Below are 23,204 nucleotides of genomic sequence, written 5' to 3' on the forward strand. Positions count from 1 at the left end.
AAACTCCATCGCTACCTTTTTCTAGCCGGTGCCTGGCGTGTATGTGTATTTGAATGCAGTAAAGCAATCTGTTACACTCGTTATACTTCCTGACACTGAGGCCGTCGGCCCGCCGGCCCACAGTTGTAAGGGTGGTTTTTCCGCTCACAGGCGCTAGGTGGAAGCAAGACGGCCACCATTCAACTCGAAAAAAGTCATATAACCATTCCAATGACTCTGAAGCTGTTAAATGAAGGTAAATTAAGCTAAAAAACTTGCATAGTGTGCCTTTAAGAAGAAAACTTGCATAGTGTGCCTTTAAGGAAATGGAAGAAAAGCCTGGACTGGATCATGAATGTATGTTTGAAATGCACACATCACCACCAAAAACCAAAATAGTTAAGATCTCCCTTACAAAAATCAAATGTTTGCTGAAGATTTGCAGCAAACGTGTGGGTGATTTGTGACAAATAAGTTTACTAGAAAATATTGCCAGAAGTTTGCCAATGTTGGCCGCTTGAGGCAAACTTCCAGCAAAGTTCTGGTAGAGACTTTCTAATGAGGAGACACAGCACTCAAAAAATCCTCCATAGAAATGCATGGGGTTAGTTTGTAATGCCAATATGGCCGTTGTCTACACATATCACACCCCTTCTGCGGCAAAACGTTGACATGTGAATACATTGAGCCAATCATGTGGTGTAATGTGAAAACATCATGCCAATCGTGTCGTGATCTCGTTGCTGGAGCAAGATTGGTGTCGTGAAGCCTTCCGCACGCGCATTTCTGCCGAAATACATGCCGGATAAGTGCCCAAAAAGCGTTGCAATATGGCCAATAAGGACTTTGGTTCTGGCAACAATGAGAAGTTTGCCTGTAGTGAGCTGAGATCTCCTGTTTCTTCTCAGGGAGAAATAAGGTGAGATAAAATAGAGACTATTTTGAGATCTGAGCTGAAAGCAGGCTGTAAAATAGCTCATATTGTTTCAGCCCAAGTCTAATTTAAATTTAACTTAGGGTATCCAAATAAGTTTTTTTTTTTCTCAATCTGCTCTATATAGCCTTATTTGTCCTAATTGTTCTATAGGAGTTTACAAGTGAGATTAGCCTGGAGATTCCAGACCCAAATCCGAAAGATTAAGGGTCTGGCCATGAATAATGTAATGGCCCAGCTTGAGGGGCGGCACCAAGTTTGCATTTGAAAATCTCACTGCACGCAATTGGCTAACACTATACAACCAATGTTTATTGACTGATTCCAGACTTCGACACAATAGGATAACACTACGACTGTCATCTGATTAGCTAGCCTCTGGTCTGCCTATATCAGATACACCGATGTGATTGGTTCCTTGCGATACAAGGGACAAAAGTAACGTGCATCATTACTCTTTGTCAGCGAGTGACTTGTTGAGCAAATTGAAATTGTGCTACCTCGAGAACTCTGGATTCCCAGGGTAAGATGAAATCTCATCTCATTTAAATTTTTGTTTTCCTATTGGCAGCCTTAGCCTGCAAAGAAGAAAAATATTCACAAACTGAAAAGAAAGAAGAATCTGGTGTCCTTTATGAGTATGTGACTGTGGTTCAGGAAGTGAAAGCCACGCCGAGACTAGACCTTGACGGTAAGCCTACAATGCAAATATCACCACCAAAGGAACATTTCTTGTCTAATATTTTTGAAAATAGGCTACTCTTTTTTTCTTTTCAATCTATTATTATCTTGCCTAAATGATATCTCGTTTGAAATTGATACAGCCTTGACGTGCAAAGAAGAAAATTGTTCACCGACTGTAGGCAAAGAAGAATCTGATTTAGGAGAATATGACGCCATTGACCCGTCTCTGTTGCGTAAGTTCGTGAAAAGTTTTGTATTGTAACTGTAAGCTGCCAGTGCTTTACATGTCTCATGCTGCGAAAAGCCAATTTTGCCCTCTTTTTGTTTTTGATGTAATATGATATGTCCAAGTTTGTTGTTTGTTGTTATATACTGAGTCAAAGTGTGCTGGTGGCTTTTTTGCCTGTAGTGGCCACTGAAAGAAAATAAGACAAAATGGGGGACTAAAGAAAAGGGTTTCAATACGGCATTAATGCTGCTGCCCAGGGCTCGAAATTAGCACCCTGGCTCATAGCTCAGAACCTGTTGCCACGGTCATGTTTTTGCAGCGGTCATTATAGCAAACATTCTTGATTACTACTGCTACTATTCTTGATTGCTATACTAATGACCAAGATAGAGCTATGTAATTTGTTCGCTCTGCTTCAACACTGTATAGGGTCAGTTATAGGGTCATTCCACGTCAGTTCAACCAGGGCCCACGCACTTAGGTCTCAAAAAATTCTGAAAAAATTACCAGGTGTACCTATGTTACCCAGTAGACACATTGTAAAATTACTCTTATGTAAGATCAATACTTTCCAAGATACAGCCAGTTTTACAGGGGGAGGGGGTGTCGATTTTGTTCGGTCTCTTTTTTTTGTCAAAGTTCACAAGCCCACAGCGCAAGAACTAAACCATGTAGGAGGCTCAAATTGTGCATGCTGGTACATAAATAGGAATAGTATGTAGCAAAATCATCACGTTTGGTCTGGATAATCCTGCATGGTCATAGCTGTCCCTCAAAGTTGATACACATTTTATTGGAGTTTTTGGCTGGGCTCTGTTTAATCCTTCAGAAGACATATTTGTACTCAACATAGGCTCTTGATTTATTTTCCTTACTGAGATAAGTAGAAACACTCTCACAAAAAACAATGAACAGAAAATAAATTCCTTCAGGGTCTGAACAGCAGACCTTACAAGTCTAAAAAATCATTTTGGTTCTCATTTTCAGAGCACCTAAACACCTTGTGGGAATATACAAAGTTTTTTAAATATTTTTTTCTTTATTCTCCATGATCTTTTCTTTTTAAAAACACCAATTTGACTTGTCTTATGCAAATCTTTCTTTTTCACTTTTCAACCTGAACATGGGCAAAATGCACCATTGACATCAATATGTTTTGTATGTAAAACTGGCTGTATCTTGGAAAGTATTGATCTTACATAAGAGTAATTTTACAGTGTGTCTCCTGGGTAACATAGGTACACATGTTAATTTTTTCAGAATTTTTTGAGACCTAAGTGCGTGGGCCCTGGTTGAACTGACGTGGAATGACCCTATAGGCTATAAAATATTGGACCTGGACATGGAGAGCCTGTTCATTTGAATGTAGCTTGTGAACTTCTGCAGCATTCCAAAAAGCTGTATAATAGGTTAATAATGGGCTACTCTGACAATAGTTATGAATAAATAATTAACAGGGCTTAAAGTATTCCAGCACTGTGCAGGATCTCCGGCTTGTCGTGGCTGTGAGGATGAAGATTTCCTCAGGAGAAAAAGTCGGGAAGTCATTATAGATGAGGGTCATAATTTTCGTTCTTGTTTCGATTCCGGTTCCTAGCGATTATCGATTCCGATTCTTTTAGGACGCAGGGTCAAAAAAGTTTAGGATATTTTAAGTGAGCTAGCTAACCAACGGTCATTGAAATAGTCTGACCTTCTCCATGAAATGTACTATGAATTTCTCACAGGGCTGTTTTCAATTACAATATAAATATAAAATCTATGAACTTGAATATAAATATTATAAATTAAGAATACATTTTCTCAGGGTTGCACTTTCCTCGAGAGCTTTATTTTTGAAAACATCATGAAAACACATATTACACATGATGAGTGTACGATGCTGCAGGTACTTAAACATGTTACCGTGCAGTGTTTCCCCTAGATTTTTTTCCAGCAGCGGTGCTGTTGATTGTAGGAAGCCCCCCCCCCCCCCAAGAAAAGACAACATTTTGAAAAAATGACTCCTTAAATGGTGACTTCTGGTGGATTTTGTGAAAGAAATGGACATATTGAGTTACAAATTATGACATAACCATCAACACAAGCATTTACAAAGCATGATTATTGCAGTACTTGAACAGGATTATTCATGTTTTTCTTTCACCTTTTTCATTTACATTATTAGTATTAGCCACTTTACCACTGTACATTGTAGGCCACTGTAGGCTACAAACTATTACTATTTAGAATATACAGTGCTGTGCATAAGTTAAGACATTTATATATAATAAAAATGTTTAATTAAGGCATTAAGACAAAAGGCAAAAACATTTTTTTGTTCCTCCCTTTAGTCAATTTCAGCATGGGTGTCTTAACTTTTGCACAGCACTGTATAAACTATATAAACTTCTCTTTCATGTCATTACACTGTATTGGTGCTGTGCAAGTCGAATTGAGTGCCTGTCACTTTAATGCCGTGAAGGCCCGTGACGCTTGCTTGATTCTCACGGTTTTAAGCTAACTTAGTAGCGTTGTTGTGCATGGTGCATAAGAATATGTGGATGAAATGAATGAATTATGTTTCCCATGTCATTTGGTAAAATAAATGGTCAAAAACTCGAAGAAAATCTATCTTGGCAGATAAGTGTTTTGTATCTAATCTATAATTTTGGTGAGCTCTACAGGAATTACAAACTATCTCAGATGTAAATGGTTGCGTATCCTATTACTCAAATTCAATTAAACCCACCAATAGGCTAGCTAGACCTTAGTTTCACAGCCTAGGTATGTTAGCAACACAGGGCTTGAAAGCATTGCCTGTATCACAAACAAAAACGAAACAATGCATGGAATGTATCTGGGAATAGGCTACTGAAGGTAGGGGCGAGCTATCTCGCTGGCGTGTTTAATTTGGTTCCTTGGTTAACATACTGTAGCCTACGTTTTTTTGGCACAAAATTGCGTCTGCTAATAAACTTAAACATAAACACAAACAAGCGTGATCTCCTGTGGAATCCCCGACTGCGCCTTCAACGTTAGCCTACTATTATTTGTTGACATGAAACCTGAACGAACGGCAGCTGTTCCTGAAGTTCACTTGCTTCTATTTTTTTTTTTAATTAGGCAACTTTTTTTGCAGTGGCGCTTGATTTCCAGGAGTGGCGCTGCGCCGCTGATGAATACATTGTAGGGGAAACACTGGATAATATTACTGTTACTACACCTGCTCCCACAGATGGGCTAACCTGATGCAGAATAGCAAATAAACAATAAGAAACAACTTGTAAAAGCCAGTCCAGATTAGCAGCAGGTACAGTGTAAAACCAGAAACAGTTCTTGTTTAGGGAAATGATCATATCTGCCTTCTCAGGCAGAATGTGTGAGCGTTCTGGACAGAATAGCGTCTCCTGCTGTGGAGAACACACGGTCGCTGGGTGTAGAAGAAGCTTGAACGCATAAATAGGAGAAAGGGAGATTTGACAGGATGCAGCAGGGTCCTCAGACATAAGGACCGGTGCAACTTCCTGGTATGTCTGCAGCTCTCTCTCCACTCATTTCTTGATGGACATGGAGCTCTGCTGTGACACTATGTTCTGTGCCTCTTCCTCAGTGAACAGCTCCTCTAGTGGAGTCTTCCTGGGCAGTTTGCAGGGAGGCTGTTGCTGAAAAAACAAATCAAAAGATTCATCAGTATTATCACTAAAAAAAGGGAAAACCTCCATTTAAATTGAAAACCTATATAATATCAGCTATCGTACACTTACTCTCTCCTGCTCATCCTCATTCTCAGACTCCATGGTGTCCCCATCAACTCCACAGTCTTCCTCTGTTCACATAATTGGCATTTAGATCTTAGATTTTAATAGCTGAAAAAGACAGTTGTGCATGAATGACATTTCACCTGTTCAATCAGCTTTCTCTGAATCTGGTCCCAGATGGTGTCGTCATCATCCAATTTATGTTTAAAGCGTGGTTCCAACACAGTGGCCACTTGGAGAAAGTTCCTGATCTCATCATTCTGCAAAACACATGTTCTTTAAATGTTTTAACAAGCCACAGGATATTTCTATTCTACAGCAATTTCTTTCCAGGTGCCCTGCCTCAGTCACTTACCTGGTAGCGCTTGGATAGGTTTGCCCAAACCTGTTTTTTAAGGTTTGACACAAAGACTGTGTCTCCCTCTTTTACAGCCAGGTGTGCCTCAAGCTTCTTGGAGAATAGGCAGAATCTGTCCGCATGTGGGACTCTTTTCGGAGGATACGCAAAGTGTTGAGGTGTAGAGCACCTTCATCAGGTTTCCTAAAATCCTAAGCTTGTCTATCTATCTCTACCTGTCCCTATCCATATCCGAGATCTCAGCCGTTGATCCAAGCTGGCTGCTTGAATTGCAGGGTACTGCTCTGTGTATCTCTCCAGCATTAGGTACAAGAACATAAATTTTAAGTTATGTAACAGATGCTTCTCATTCTAGGAGACAAACAATACTTTTGTAAAATTGGATTCAAATACTTAAGTACTACTCCGCAGAGCTCATAAATAATAAGATAGATCAGAGTCATTACGTGTCAATGCACAACAATTAAATGAAGTGAACTTTGTGTGTCTTGCGTAGAAGCTCAACCACCTTGGCCATCGAGCATCTCTTCATCCACACAAAAATGGTTCAGACCTTGGCCACCCACTGACTCACTGAATTTAGGGAGTATAGACTTTGTGCTGCTAAATTAAGTGTGTGGGCGAAACAGCACAGTTTCACAAATCGCAGGCGCTTAATAGCCACATCCATGTTGGCAGCATTATCTACAGTGACTGCTACAATTTTATCAGACATGCCAAACTCTGACAGAACAGTCACAGAACGTCACTGATTTCCTCTGCAACAACACAGCCGGTCTGTGCTTTGTAAACAGTAGTGCTGTCAGACGATTAAAATATTTAATCACGATTAATCACATTAATGTCATAGTTAACTTGCAATTAATCGCAATTAATCGCACATTTTTATCTATTCTAAATGTCCCTTGATTTCTTTTTGTCCCATTATTTTTTCTCATTTTAATGCTCTTATCAATATGGAAAAGTAGATCGGCTTGCTTTGTGCAAATGTTTTTTTTATTGAAAACAACATTGGCATACTGTAGTGTTCAATTTCACACTAACATTTTCACTTGGAGCAGTAATCTCTGGCATACTGTAGTGTTCAATTTCACACTAACATTTTCACTTGGAGCAGTAATCTCTGGCATACTGTAGTGTTCAATTTCACACTAACATTTTCACTTGGAGCAGTAATCTCTGGCATACTGTAGTGTTCAATTTCACACTAACATTTTCACTTGGAGCAGTAATCTCTGGCATACTGTAGTGTTCAATTTCACACTAACATTTTCACTTGGAGCAGTAATCTCTGGCATACTGTAGTGTTCAATTTCACACTAACATTTTCACTTGGAGCAGTAATCTCTGGCATACTGTAGTGTTCAATTTCACACTAACATTTTCACTTGGAGCAGTAATCTCTGGCATACTGTAGTGTTCAATTTCACACTAACATTTTCACTTGGAGCAGTAATCTCTCACACAATGTAATACACTGTCCATTAGTAAAAGGGTGAAAAAAAATACTTTGTCACAAAAACAACCCCTTCAACAGCCCTTCCTAAGGGATCAAAACAGGGCAATACAAAATAAAATTACAAAGTGCATATGTAAGGTAAACTAGGACTCAGCCTATAGTGCAGTTAAACCATGGCTTAATATTTTTCTCAAGTTTGCTTTGAACATAGCAGTCAGGCTACTACTCTTTATTTGCCAGAACCCAGCCTCTTATTTCATAAAGAAAGAACAGTAATGGTTACCAATAAAAGGTAAGGCTACTACTACTTTGCTTTGAGCCAGTTACTCAAACAGACAAGCCTGTTGACATTTTCAGACAACAAGGAAGCTCGCTTCTTTTGCACAACATACCCAGACAGTGAAAACAACCTTTCAGAGGGTTCTGATGTAGCCGGTGTTGCCAAGTACTTCCGTGCAAGGCGGGCCATTTCACTGTGTGCCCCTTCATGTGTAGACCACCATTCCTGGGGACAGTCATCCATGCCAATAAGAGGCTCTGCCTTGTAGCGCTCCAGACATTGCTCAATACTGTCCTCTTCATCAGACGAAGACTCGTGTGCAAGCATGAGAGTTGGTTTCTTCGTAGGAGGCTCAGGCATGATTTGGATATCCGGCTGTGCAGGCCTCTCCCTCTCCATCTGGAGCAAGGCGCGGATCATACTCCACACCTCAGCCCTGTCAGGTTTGCTCAGACACTTGAGGTCCTTAAACCTTGAAATGAAATGAAATCCAACTTTAATACAAGAACAGGTATAACAAAATTGTGACAATATCCCTATCTCTACAGTGCAAAATTCAAAAATGCAAAGCAAAGAAGCAAGCAAACTAACAAAACAAACAACACAATGATGAGGATGAGTGTAAATATGAAGCATGGCATTCTGACCTTGGGTCAAGTGCTGTCGCAACTCTCAGCCATGTGATGTTGGTCTTCTCCTTGCGACCGTCCATGTCTGCTGCGAAGGTTCCCTTGAACTTGATCATGTAAGCTGGGTCATCTTCAGTAACTTCCATCACTCGCGACAGATGACACAACGTTGGCAGCACCGCTGAGCAAGACACAAACTTCTCTCCTCCCAGAAGTTCGGACACATACCTGCAATAATATAAAGAAGCACATTAGTGGGGAACTAGTTAGGCCTACTGTAATTCACCCAGAGTTCTCTCACTCACTCACTCACCACACTCCAATCTTTCACACATGCATTGCCTACCCGCACATAAACACACACCCAATTAGTTACTGTTCTGACACAGACCTACTTTGATCATTAAACAAACACACACAACACGGATACACAATAAATTACCCGCAGTGCTCCAGCACAGCCTCGAGCTTCTTCAGTTTCTCCAGCTCAGTAGCTGTTGGCATGGCGACGTTGGTTGTGTGCAGGGCCAGTGCATCTCTCAGAGGTTCAGCATTCCACTGAACACGCTTGATCATTTCCAGTGTACTATTCCATCTTGTTGACACTTCCTGTACGAGTGACTCTTTCTTCTAATGGTGTGCGACTTGTTGCTGCTCAAGCTCTGCTTGGTTTGCTCGGCTGTGCTTGAAATGTCCTACAACTTTTCTGCATTTTGCCAATGCGCTGTCAAACGCGCTGTTGGTTAGAGAAACCGTGACGGCTCGGTGCACACTGTGTGCGATGCACGGCATGTGCTCAAAGGGGAGCTGCCTGGCCGCTGCAATCATGTTGCGTGCACTATCCGTGGTCAGTGAGACAACTGTCTGTTCGATGTCCCACTCTCTAGCCACTTGCATAAAGTGCTCTGCAACAGCGTCAGCGAAGTGCCTCTCTTCTGTCTTTACAACAGTCAAAGCGACTGAAGTTTCCATTGTGGATCAAAATAATGGGCTGTGACCCCGAGATAGTTGTGATTACTGATGGACGTCCAGTAATCACCAGTGAGCGCGACTACTTCTGTTTTCTCCAACGCCTGCTGTAACTTAGCCGTTTCCGTTTCGTGCAATTTCTGTATGTGGCTTGTAATGGTGGCTCTCGAAGGCAATTCGTAGGTCCAGTCGTTGGCTGCGATGCCACAATGTTAAGAGGCCTACATACAGTAGCCACCCATTTAGCTATGGCTGCAGTAAGTTTATTCTTAGTTGAAGTATCCATGCGCTTCTGTCTGAAATCATCCATTGTTGCCTGGCTTTGACGAGGGGGCGGAGAATTCGAATCAGCTGAGTGCTTGGCCATTAAGTGGTATTTCAGACTGGTCGTGCTGCGATGATAGCTCAGTTCACAACGACAAAACACACAGATCACTTTGGTCTTGTCAATGGAACCATTTGGCAACTTTTTAAAAGAAAACTTTCCATTCAGAATACTATCGGCATCCATTTCGGCGTCTCACGCTAGCCATCCACTCAAAATGTAACGTCAACTCTTTTAATGGCCCAAGTGTGTGTGCAGCGTGCCTGATGTTTTGTTTCCGGTCTAGCTAAATGGTGGTGTTGTAGTTTTTCTAACGTTACTAGTTGTTGCAACAGCATGTGAAAAAAAACTACAAAGTGCGAGGCCAAAAAGAACGTTAATCACACTATACAAAAATTGACGCCGTTAAAATGGGTTTACATTAACGCCGTTAATAACGCGTTTAACTGACAGCACTAGTAAACAGCCTTTGTTTTTAGCACTTTTTGCTGCATTTTGCCCTCCTCTATGTAGTGTGTGGTCATGGTGAGGTAGTGGTCCTGTGTGAAGACGGGGCACACATTTATTTCTACTCCATGAACTCGGAGGAGGTGCTTTATCATGTTCGACGTGCACCCTCCTATGCATGAAACAATCTTGTCGCAAGTGTTGCATTTTGCCGAGATTCTGTTTAGAAAAGTGAAGCCACACTTTGGACCGCCGACGCACGCTATCCATGCTCAACTCGCTCGGTTATGTAATCACTTCTTCGTTGGTCTTCAGCGGTTTCTTCTTCCGGTCGGCGGACTGGGAATCGAAACTAGGAATAGAAATTTAAACTTTTGAACGAATCTGGGAAAATCGCTAAGCTAGTCCCGGTTCCAGTCGATACTCGATACCCAAGCCTAGCTGGGACGCCAGTTTACTGAGGGGAGGGGTAGATTTGACACCACTCGATTGTGCTGTGATGCCAGTTTACTGAGGGAGGGGTAGATTTGACACCACTCATCGTGCTGGGATGCCAGTTTACTGAGGGAGGGGTAGATTTGACACCACTCATCGAGGTTAGATGCCAGTTTGCTCATTCTGGTAAGCTGGTCCATATCCTGAAACATTACAACACACGCGATTAAGCTGGGTTCCTCAGTCATGTTTCTGAAGAACTTAAGTTGAGGCTAATTTACCTTGAATGACCCAGTCAGCATATGCTGCCTAAAAGATGACCATTCTTGCAGTGCATGACTGTCTGGTTGCTGCAGGAGTTTGGTGGACAGGGTCTTGATGTTTTCCAAGTTGATGGAATCATCCTCCTTGACTGCTTGGGGCCCCAGCATGTGAAATGCTCCCATGATATTGAGGTTTTGGAACCTTCTATCAAGATTGACCTGGAGGCCATCAATATAAGGTTCCATTACCTAAACATGGCACAAAGGAAATAATTTTTTAGCTTTACGTTTTATTTATTGACTCCATGTGGAAGTAACATTTCAATCAAACTAATCAAACTGGCTCTGTCGTTTTGTTTTATTTTTCTTAGACTGATACTACTTACACTCAAAACAAATGTGTCCTTTACCGGGACCAAATAACCTCCCTTGTGGGATTCTCCTGGCCTCTACCTCTCCTCCTCATCAATGATGTTAAATGCACCCAATCCTGCAGGGTTGTCAAGGTCACTATGCAGTTGGGCCAAGAATAAGCTAGAGGGCTGTGCATCTTCCGGCATGCCATACACTGTAAACCCGAACGTCGTCCAAAGTAATGAAATATATTAAGTAGTGCATACTCAAAGTTTTAGACAAAGTTCTACTAACTTAATTATGTCAAGTTGGTGTAACTTGTTCTTCCATTTTGAGTTATTTTAACTAATATTTTTTTATTAAATTCAACTGGTTTGTGTTTTATGTAAGTATAACTTAAAAACATTACTTAAGTACAACTTAAGAGGAATAAGTAATTGCATATTCTTCCTTATTGAGTTTACTTAACTGATAATTTTTGATTAAATGGAACTATCTTGAGTTAAAGTAAGTATAACTTAAAAACACTATTTAAGTACAACTTCAGAGGAATAAGCAGTGTTGGGTGTAACGCGTTACAAAAGTAATGTAATTACTGTAATATATTGCTGTTTGCGGTAACGTGGTAATGTAAGGCATTACAAAAAAAAATTGGGTAATATTTTACTCGGTACAAACTTCAGTAACGCGCGTTACAATGCATTTAACCCGAAACTAAGTGGTGTTTTGTTTTGATACATATTTGCCACCACACCACGCGAGAACAACAGAGGAGAAAAAATCAGCGCAAAATAGTAGAACGTATCTCCTGATACTGGTTGAAGATGACTGCTGCAGCAAACTCGCAGGCGGACTCTATTTGCGGGATGGACATAAGCCTACGCTCATTATTTTCAGCTTGTCAGAGACAAGGCTATGAAGAACATAGTTAGTGCACTTTGTGTGCGAAACCGAAAGATCTCTCTATGCCTCGCGAAATAGCACAAGTAAATTAAACATCTAAAGTAGTGCCACGCTTATCTTTTTGATTCTTGATAAAACACAAACTATGCTGTTGTGCATGTCAGCTTTGTGCTGTGAACTTGAATTGAAGAGAATAACGGGATAGAAATGCAGAAAAAGATTGTGTAGCCTGGCAGTGCCACCGCTCCCACCACGCGCATCACGCACTTTGCGTTGGGCACCAAAGGACAGAGGGGGCACCCAAATGTAACCAATGAATAGTAGCTTTATTGCAAACTGCGTTTCACTCTTCATCAATAACGTTTACAATGTCAAAATGCACTAACACGATGTTACATGCAAGTTTGATACCTTTTGGGTTCTCTCAATCACCACGTAGTAGCCTACTAGAATTGGTGGGTCTTCAATAATTCGTTTTCCAAGCATTTAGGCTACATGAAGCACATGATATGCTGAGTTGACTGAAACGCATTCCATTCAGATAGCTAGGTGGATACCAGGCTCATAATTCACTTGTATTCGCAAAACGAAATTTGAAGCAACATGTCATTGCATACTTCCATTTCCAAAGCAATGAAGGTTGCTTCAAACAACTTAACATTGTGCATATTATTGTTAATATTGTGCTATCAATGTAACTCAAACAATCAAGGCTTGTAAACAAGAGCTGGCAAAAGGGCATTATGACAACGTAAAGATCAATGCTCTTAAAGTGACAGTGCACCATTTATAGGTAAAACATAATTTCTTCAGAAATTAATGTTTAAAAACAAACAGGTGTTTGAGTGTTTGAGTTATCATTTAAATGTCACTCACTCAAAGCCACTCACTTAGGGCACCGAAATGGCCAGCAGGCCACCATCTTGACATGTCTTTATTAAAGGAACCGTATGTAAAAAATGTATTTCAATGAATCATAAAATTGCCCTGATATGTCACTAGACATTAAGATATCATGTTCATTTCAAATACTTATATCACTGACAACAGTAGTCTGGCCAGGTTATTGTCATTTAAAAAGTGAAGTTGCACCCCTCAACTGATGTTGATGTTGTCATGTTGTGTTTTGGCCTAATGCGCCACCCTCCACCTATCTACTAATCACAAAGTCAGTAGTGTTTCGTCATCCGGTTGCCAACTCTGCCAGTCAGAGGGGAGGGGAAGGGGATACACCGCTCTACAGTAATTTGAAAGTGATTGTAGTACCAGTTTTGGCCACAATCTTACATATGGTTCCTTTAAGCTTTGATTTACAATATAGTAGGCTCTCTATTGATTTTAATGAGTAGGCCTAGGCCTTAAAGTTACAGTATTTCAATCACAATTTAGCAGACTTTGACCTTTTGTCAGTTTGACTATGATGTTCCTTGTATTGCATCATGAGCACTGCGCCTATTGCATTCTACTGTTGTTAGCCTTAAACCTAGCTCACTCATTATGCTAAACCACATCTCCCTCCGTTGGAAGAGCAAGCTGCATTGAGCGTAATAAACTGCATTTAGAATGGCAAATCCATATTTCTAGATATTTTGGTGAAAGTAACTTAAAAGTAATGCAATAGTAGTGTAATGCCTTACAATTCAGAGACAGTAATATTATAATGTAACAAATTACTTTTAAAAGACAGTAATAAGTAATACTTTATGATTTTGAAGTAACTTGCCCAACACTGGGAATAAGTAATAACATATTCTTCCCTTTTGAGTAATTTTAACTGATACTTTTTGATTAAGTGGAACTATTTTGAGTAAAATAAGTATAACTTAAAAAAAGCTATTTAAGTAGGCCTACAACTTAGCCTAATAGAAATAAGTAATTTCATGTTCCACTTTTGTGAGTTCCCTAGTTCAACTAAACCTTTTTGATTAAATGTATGATGTGTACAAGTAAGCAGAACTTTAAAACATAACTTAAGTAAAAAAAAAATTTAAAAGCACATATCAGATATAGGCTAGTAGCCTACATGCTCAAATGTCGAAGTGCTTCGCCAAATAAGTAAAATCGATCACAAAGAAATCGTAATCATATTAAAACAGTTTGATCTGAAATGCATTAGACTTTTTGTGGAAAAGTACCTAGAAGTTTACATGCACTAAAGGAAGAACATTTAAAAAAAAAAAAAACTAGTATGTTTATTAAACATGGTTTTGGTGGACCGCAAGAAAAGAGTAATGTTTAAAATCAGAGACATTCCCCCCGCCCCCCGGAATTCAGCCGTTTTAATCTAGACTGGTCGAGCCCAGCGGGCGGGAAGCAACTTCAAACAAACAAGAGCCAACAGAAAGCCTCAGCAGGAAGTCACCGCCTTCGTGGAGTAGTCTGCATCATTACACTTGCTATTTACTGTAAGTTTTGAATGTTATTATTAGTTTACTTTTACCTATTTTATTGTTAACGTGTTTGTCTCAGAGAACGTAGACCTTCTCAAAGTTACTTAGCACAACCACTAGCGCGAGACGATGCAACTCTCCTGCCAAACAGATGAGAGGTTATATATAGGATATATTAAGTTAACACAAACTAATAAACATTGTGTTTAGTTAACATGAAAATTGTGTTGTTGTGAACTTATTTTCTACTTATTCCAGTTGATTGAAAACTGGAAACTGGTAAGTCATATTAACTGTAAATGTTTGAGTTGAGCTAAATGAGCACAAGTGGCAAGTCATCCAACCTTTCAAGTTCTGGAAAATGTAGACTTTTAAGTAAGTCAACTTAAAACAATTAAGGCAATCGATTGCCTTATTTTTTTTGAGTTCGGTGAACTTATTCCAGTTGATTTGAAAACTGGAAACTTGTAAGTCATATTAACTGAAAATAATTGAGTTGCCTAAACTGAACATTGTAAGTCATATTAACTGGAAATAACTGAGTTGCCTAAACTGAACATTGTAAGTCATATTAACTGCAAATATTTGAGTTGAGCTAAATGAGCACTTTAATTTAACTGTTATCAAAAGCTACAAGTGGCAATTCATCCAACCTTTTAAGTTCTGGAAAATGTGGACTTTTAAGTTAGTCAACTTAAAACAATTTGGCAATCGATTCGAACTTATTTGGGTTTACAGTGTAGTAACTGGATCCTGATTAGGTCAGTTGCTTCCGGCATGCCATAGTAACTGGATCCTGATTAGGTCAGTTGCTTCCCGCATGCCATAGTAACTGGATCCTGATTAGGTCAGTTGCTTCCGGCATGCCATAGTAACTGGATCCTGATAAGGTCAGTTGCTTCAGGCATGTATAGTAACTGGATCCTGATTAAGTCAGTTGCTTCAGGCATGCCATGGTAACTGGATCCTGATTAGGTCAGTTGCTTCCCGCATGCCATAGTAACTGGATCCTGATAAGGTCAGTTGCTTCAGGCATGTATAGTAACTGGATCCTGATGAAGTCAGTTGCTTCAGGCATGCCATGGTAACTGGATCCTGATGAAGTCGGTTGCACAGTACTCAGCAGTTTTTTTATTAATGTAATGTGCGCTGATTTAACAGCCTACAATTTAGTTGCACTGCTTTGCAATTATGAGATGCATGTTAAAGGTACCTGCTCTTTGATGGTCAGGAAGTTGACGGTCTCTTTTCGGAAAATTCTAGAAAGCCGGGCTAAGTGTGGTAGTACATCTCCCTGTAGGTATACTGAAGCCACAAAGCAGTATGTGCAGCAAAAATGTCATGACAGCACTGAGGTTATTTTGCAATGTAAAAATAGGCAGCAGGTGCTGTGATAGCCAGTGTGTATCATTCACTTGCTAAAACATATTTTAGTAGTGGTGTAATAGATAATAGTGCACATTGCATCTGGAGCACACAATAATGACCAGAATTGTTGTTAAAGGTCAAAAAAAAGTCCTCAAGGCCTAAAGACTGATGCAGCTTTTTTTCAGTCAACAATCAGTAGACAGAGCAAAGTAGGGTGTTTCAGTTTGTTTTCGATGTCCCTCCGTGATAACTTCATACACACAGCACTTTGCTACTGAAGTGTTTGCGGGAGGGGCCATTATAGCGAGGCTCAAGTTTTTTCATCATATAAAGGAATTCTGAGTCTGTAACCACCGAATAGGCCTGCATGTCTTGTGTTATGAAGACACCCACTCCTTGCGTTATGTCTTTATATTTTTCAGAATGTGTAATTTTTATGTATTTTTGTGCAGTTCTTCATTTATACATGCCGAACCGTTCTTTACATCAGCTCTTAGCACATGGATCTTATGAGTTGGCATGTTCTTTTTGTGCAGCATTTCCTTTATTGCTGCTACAATGGTTACAGCCTTCCCCATCACTGACATTGACCAAGTCCAGGATCTGGCTGAAGACGTATATCTGAAAAATAAAAGGACATAAAAAATACATAAAATATATACTCCAGTCCAGTTAGTTAGTTATTGTCCCCTCAATTAAATGATGCTAAATGTGCAGATCCAGCTGCCTTTTAACAGAAACACATCTATGCTCTCATCTACCCCCAACCCGATAGCCACAGAGGACTGAATCTCTTTCAGAATTGGTTCTTCAACCACTCTGGCCAGTATTTCCAGCATCTCATCAATAAAGAGGTGAAACCAGTAATTGCTCGTTTTTCCAATCAAAAGTAAATTAGATTATACATAGATGAAATATTATGTGTTTTTTAGCATAGCTTATTTGTAGATATGAAAAGTAAATATGAACAATAAAACAGTAGTATGATAATTATTCACCTTTAGCTTTTCAAAATAGTCACACCCCAGCAACTCTGCAAGATCCAACAGAGATAAATAATTTGTTCTCTCTCAGATGATCTAGGCATTTGAAGCCCCAATGGTTGCCTTTTGTTATGATGGGGGTCATAGATCAAGGCAACTAAATCTGAGGTTTTTTTTTTTACAGTTATCAAGGCAACATGATGCAAGCGATGTTTGAGTACTGCCAACATGAATATACGGTACAAACAATGAGATTCAGGGGGCTTTCACACCTACATCATTTGTTACGGACGAGCCCCCAAATTTATGTTACGGACCTCAAAGAAAGGTCCTAACATAAATTTAGAGACACACCAGAGGTTTAACAAGACAAAACACAAAATAGCCAGCAGGGTGTGCCAAAAATTACCCCCAAAGTAAATCGAGAAATTTAGGGTTCATAACACGGACCTTCAGACTTTTCGGTTTGATCCGAACCAAAATTGTAGGCGATAAATGTGCCACAGACCACGATCTGCATCAAAAGACCAAAATTTCGTCCGACCTAAAAAGGTGTTCTCGGTCCCTCTGGCTGAGCTCCTGGTTTGGAAGAATGAAACAGCATGATGGACGAATGATAGTTTCTCTTGAATTTACTTTTCCAAATTTGACAACAGTCAGCTTACATTTTGAATCATTGACTGATCCATGGTGGAATTGAAATAAATGCATTAGAAAAAATAAGAACGTTTGTGAACCCTTTTGTTTTGTTGCCAGCATAAAAACAAGTATAGGCTTACTGTCAGCCTATCCTTGTCATGACAAGATAAAACATTGTGTCTAATGTGCATAGTTGAAACAAAATGGGATGAATTGAACAACGTAGGACATACATAGCGTAGACCTAGTCCATATCGATAAAATATTATTAATGCCTTCTAATCAGAACTTCAATTAGAACTTTGTTGTAATTTTCCTGTGTTCTACGGTCTATTTCCTTTCTATGACCACTTTAGGACGGGAACGGTCCACTGTGAAAACCCCTGTGCTTGTCTTAGTCACATTGACATCTTATTTCAAAGGCAGCAGAAAGAAAAAATTGTCCTCTGGCATTGCCCCTTTAAACACCAAATTATGCAGACTTCATGAAATCATATAGGGCCACGGTTGTCAAACTGGGGTACGCGTACCCCCAGGGGTACGTGGACTGATTTCAGGGGGTACGCGAAAAAAGATCGATCCAAGTCATATGCCTTTTCAAACGTTTTCTCTATCCCACGTTGGTAACTTAACTTTCGCATTTGCACTGCACATTAAAAACGTATTATCTCCGCAGTAGCAAAATATTCGAGAGTGGAGACAGAGAGGGTAAAACAGCGTTTCTCAAACTGTGGGTCGTGGAGACATGCCAGGTGGGGCGTGAACTGACGTGATTATTTATTTATTTTATCTGTAGCCTAGGCCCAGGTAGCACCCGATGTGCAATGGATGCACTGTGTTATTCATAGGGAAGCGCTCGTGTCAAGGCAGCTTAGTTAGTCCCGACCTGAATGAGATTTTGAACGAGGTTGTGAGAGTGGTGAATTTCATCAAGACCCGGCCCTTAAAAGCATGTCTATTCTCCGCACTTTGAGAGGAGATGGGAGCTGAACAAAAGGCTGTACTGTTTCACAGCGAGGCAAGGCTTTCCCGAGGTAAAGTGCTGTCGCGTGTTTGAGCTCCGAGTCGCCTCTTCTTGGAGGAAGAGCACATGTTTTAATCTGCAAGCACGTTCACTAATGAACATTTCTTGACGAAGCTGGCCTATCTTAGTGATATATTTGGAAAGCTCAATGAGTTAAATCTCCAGTTACAAGGCAAAGACAAGCACCTAACCACTGATATAGGGGAATGCTCTGAAAAAAAAGTAGGCCGCATACTCTAGGTATCCCATGACCAGCACCTCAAGAAAATTCTTACAATTGGTGTGCGTTCGCTTTCCTTACTCAAAGACCATATTGGGAAATAACACCGAATGCATGTAAACTGTATGACATGACTCCTTTAACCTTATTGGATAGAATATGTGACCTGGAGACAATAACTGGTGAATTCATCTTGTCATTCAAACTGTCTGCCATTATTTTATTTCTAATAATGTATGTATCTCTGTTTATATTTAGTCTAAAGGTAAACACTTATCCTCAGAGACATAATCACATTAAGTGCATATATAGCCTCAATTGTTGCTCAGCTTGCATACCAGATAGATCAGATCAGATAAAGGACATTGTTTGACAATTATTTTCTAACATTATAGATGTTCCGAGGATTCAGCCTCACAAAATATGGACCGCGGAGGAAAAAAGAAGCATAGTGAGATGTCACAGTCACTCCAATTCCAGCAAATCTTCACACCAGAAATTAAGTCACAGCTTGGACATACTGGACAAACAATATAAAGGCTCCTTGTGGTTCAAAACTTTACCTGAACCTGCTGCTCTTGCACGTCATGGACAAACACACGCTGGAGAAAAGCCTTACCAGTGTAGTACATGTGGGAGTAGCTTCAGGTGCAGCTCCCGCCTCGACAACCATCAGCTCACACATACTGGAGAAAAGCCACATCAGTGGTCTGAGTGTGGAAAAGCCTTTAGTCAACTTTGCCATCTCAAGAAACACGAGAAGGTCCACACTGGGGGAAAGCCTTATGAATGTAGTACATGTGGGAAAGGTTTTAGGATTCGCTCAAAACTCGCCATGCATGAGAAAATACATACTGGCCAAAAGCCTTATCAGTGTGCTACATGTCAGGTGACATTCAGGACTAGCTCGCAACGCGCCGTGCATGAGATCATGCACACAGGAGAGAAACCTTATCATTGCACCACATGTGGGAAGAGTTTCCGGAGGAGCTCGCATCTCGCCGACCATGCGAAAATACACACGGGAGAAAAACCATACGGTTGCAGCACGTGTGGGAAGGTGTTCAGGAGTAGATCTCAACGTGATGTTCACGAGATCACACACACATATGTAGCGAAGCAGCATCGGTGCACTGCATGTGGAAAGGCCTTTATGAAGGATTTTGAGCTCAAGAGACACCAGATAGCTCACAGTGAGGAGAGGCCTTATCAGTGCACTGCATGTGGAAAGGCCTTCAAGACCAGCTCACATCTAGCAGGTCATGAGAAAATACATACGGGACAAAGGCCACATCAGTGCACTGTGTGCGGGAAGAGTTTCAGGACTAGGTCCCATCTCCTCTACCATGAGATGAGCCATACTGAGGAAAAGCCACATCGTTGTTCTGAATGTGGAAAGGCCTTTAGGGTGAAGAAAGATCTCAACAAACACCAGAAGATCCATACTGGGGAGAAGCCCCATCTGTGTGCTACGTGTGGAAATAGGTTCTTAAGTAAGACAGAACTCACTTCACATCAGAGGACGCACACGCATGAAAAACCCTACAAGTGTTCTGTGTGTGCAAAGGCCTTCACACAACCCGGTACTCTGAAGACACACCAGAGGGTCCATACTGGGGAGAAAGCATTTCTGTGTACTACCTGTGGGAAGCGTTTTAGATATAGCTCTCAATTCAATGTACATCAAAAGAGACATAGAGGTGAAAGAACACATCAGTGTCCCGAATGTGGAAAGGCCTTTATGACAAACTGTGAGCTGAAAATACACCAAGTGGGCCACACAGGAATAAAGCCCTATCAGTGCAGTGTGTGTGGGAAGAGTTTTGGGTGTAAATCAAGTCTCACCAGACATCAGAAGAAACATGTATAAGAAAAGCCGTATCAGTGCAGTGCTTGTGGGAAGAGTTTTGGGTGTAAATCAAGTCTCACCAGACATCAGAAGAAACATGTATAAGAAAAGCCGTATCAGTGCAGTGCGTGTGGGAAGAGTTTTGGGTGTAAATCAAGTCTCACCAGACATCAGAAGAAACATGTATAAGAAAAGCCGTATCAGTGCAGTGCGTGTGGGAAGAATTTTGGGTGTAAATCAAGTCTCACCAGACATCAGAAGAAACATGTATAAGAAAAGCCGTATCAGTGCAGTGCGTGTAGGAAGAGTTTTGGGTGTAAATCAAGTCTCACCAGACATCAGAAGAAACATGTATACGAAAAGCCGTAGCAGTGCAGTGCTTGTGGGAAGAGTTTTGGGTGTAAATCAAGTCTCACCAGACATCAGAAGAAACATGTATAAGAAAAGCCGTATCAGTGCAGTGCGTGTGGGAAGAGTTTTGGGTGTAAATCAAGTCTCACCAGACATCAGAAGAAACATGTATAAGAAAAGCCGTATCAGTGCAGTGCGTGTGGGAAGAGTTTTGGGTGTAAATCAAGTCTCACCAGACATCAGAAGAAACATGTATAAGAAAAGCCGTATCAGTGCAGTGCGTGTGGGAAGAGTTTTGGGTGTAAATCAAGTCTCACCAGACATCAGAAGAAACATGTACAGTGGGGAGAATAAGTACAGTATTTGAACCCATGCTAAAGTTGACTAAAAAGAGGAATATAAAAGCATCTGTTAGAATGCTCGTAATGCCTTCATTTAAAAAATGAGTAAAAATCCAACCTTTAAGGACACCAATTTTCTTAGTGAATGAACAGTGTATCCTAAATAAATAAATGTCCTTCCTTAAATTACAGGGACATTAAGTATTTGACCCCTATGTTAAATTTCCATAGAGGCAGGCAGATTTTTTTTTTTTTTTAAAGGCTACTTATTTCATGGTTCCAGGATACTATGCATCCTGATAAAGTTCCCTTGGCCTTTGGAATTAAAATAGCCCCACATCATCACATACCCTTCACCATACCTAGAGATTGGCATGGTGTGTTTTTCAGTTAGCCCATTAGATGGTTTGATTTGCATTGAACTCAATGAGTATCAAACCAGCTAATAGGCTAACTGAAAAACACCTGCCATTTGGCCCTTAAAAAATAATTTATGACTGCTGCTATATGAACTAACCCTATGCATTTCTATGGATGATGATTTGAGATCTGTGTCTCCTCGTTAGAAAGTCTGCTATAATTGATAGTCATAATGTACTGATGTCATTGTTCATGACAGATTACCACGTTTGGAGGGAATCACATTGGCAAGCGGCAAGCGTAACACAATGCTCAAACCGCAATAAGTTCTATATTGTTCCTATGGTCTTAACGGTTTGCCTTAACTGACAATTGAATTACATTGCACTTTGAAAGTTGAACTAAGTTCAACGCTCAGCTTGTTCAACACTAGCGCTGCCAGCGTTCCGCTGCTGAACCATACAGAACAATAGGACAGATTGTGTTATATGACATCAGCTGGCTGAGTTATTACTGTTATATTTGAGTAAAACTTTAGTTTGAAGTATTGCGAAGTGTAAGTTGGTCAGGTAATTCGAGAGGCTACAACTGAATTGTGTTTTATTGGCATTGAACATAATAATAATGCATTTTATTTGTTAAATAGCGCCTTTCAAAGCACCCATGTTCGCTTCACAATGTTAACACAGTGAAAAATAATGATAATCAGTACACAAATTAAAAACAAGAAAAGAAAAATGAATACGAGCTCTTCTACGGGGGAACGAAAATGTGTAATGTACTATTGTGTCGATGTAAATAAAATGTGTATGTGCTCAAATCAGTCTGACGGTGGTGTCTTTTACGTTTTATATGACGTTAGCTGACTGAGTTTTTCTGATATACTTGTCCCAGAAATAATCTAGTTGGAGTAATAGTACAGTGTAAGGTGTCATGGCCCCTGCAGTGGGGTGCCTGCTGTCATGACGACTCGGTCTGCAGTGTTCCACCTGGTCACTAGTGGGAAATTTCATAGTGCGAAATTCCATTTCGCAACAATTCAAGGTTTTAAAATTCTATGTTGAATTCAATGAACCCAGATATTCTTTAGAACATTCGGTAACACTTTACTTGACAGTGTCGACATAAGAGTGACATGACACTGTCATGAACGTGTCATAAAAAAGTCATAAACGTTCTCAAGACTACCAGACGTGAGCCTCTTATGGGTTGCCAGATGTAATGAAGACTTAGCTAACGTTAGTTGACCTGCAGCTAATCTGAGTACCCAGAAGTTCGCATCATGCTGAACGAACCTGCAGCTGCTTTAACGTTTCTCCAACCATGACCCAGCTACACATTACGGAAACAGTGAAAACAAAAAATACCTCTCTAACCGACGTAACATATTTAGCTGAAGTTAGCGATGCAGATGAAGTTTAGCCTAGGCTAGGATACCTGTCGTGGAGAAATATGGCCAGCTCTGCGTCAGACTTTATATTTTTCGTTTGACAAAGACATCTCAGGAAGCTCCTTCAATGTCCACTTTGTTTCTTGTTTTAATTTTGGAAATTTGCTTGCCTCTCGTAGGCGTTCATTACTACAACTGACGGCAAGTTGACAGTTGGCCTTTGCTAATTTGGCAACACAAATATGAGGACACGCTAGCCCATTATTAATATGCTATTCTAGAATTAATCGTTCAAAACATA

The 23,204-nt window shown here is 40.3% G+C and overlaps 1 protein-coding gene across 1 annotated transcript; it reads left to right on the forward strand.

The window, feature by feature from the left end:
• Positions 1-1,475: 1,475 nt before the first annotated feature.
• On the forward strand, positions 1,476-21,787 carry LOC143122210 (uncharacterized). Its single transcript, XM_076283070.1, has 3 exons — positions 1,476-1,604; positions 1,738-1,830; positions 19,008-21,787. Exon 3 carries the CDS (start codon positions 19,448-19,450, stop codon positions 20,480-20,482), a length of 1,035 nt encoding a protein of 344 aa, XP_076139185.1. The 5' UTR covers positions 1,476-1,604; positions 1,738-1,830; positions 19,008-19,447; the 3' UTR covers positions 20,483-21,787.
• Positions 21,788-23,204: the final 1,417 nt, after the last annotated feature.

The sequence above is a fragment of the Alosa pseudoharengus genome, unplaced genomic scaffold (genome assembly GCF_046254945.1).
Source record: "Alosa pseudoharengus isolate Yale_2024_CS ecotype anadromous, Long Island Sound unplaced genomic scaffold, YU_APseudo_1.1 YU_APseudo_1.1_scf_1, whole genome shotgun sequence".
NCBI lineage: Eukaryota > Metazoa > Chordata > Actinopteri > Clupeiformes > Clupeidae > Alosa > Alosa pseudoharengus.

Bases quoted from the DNA above. Each gene is read 5' to 3' on its own strand.
- LOC143122210 (XM_076283070.1), top strand. From the start codon at position 19,448: ATGCATGAGAAAATACATACTGGCCAAAAGCCTTATCAGTGTGCTACA.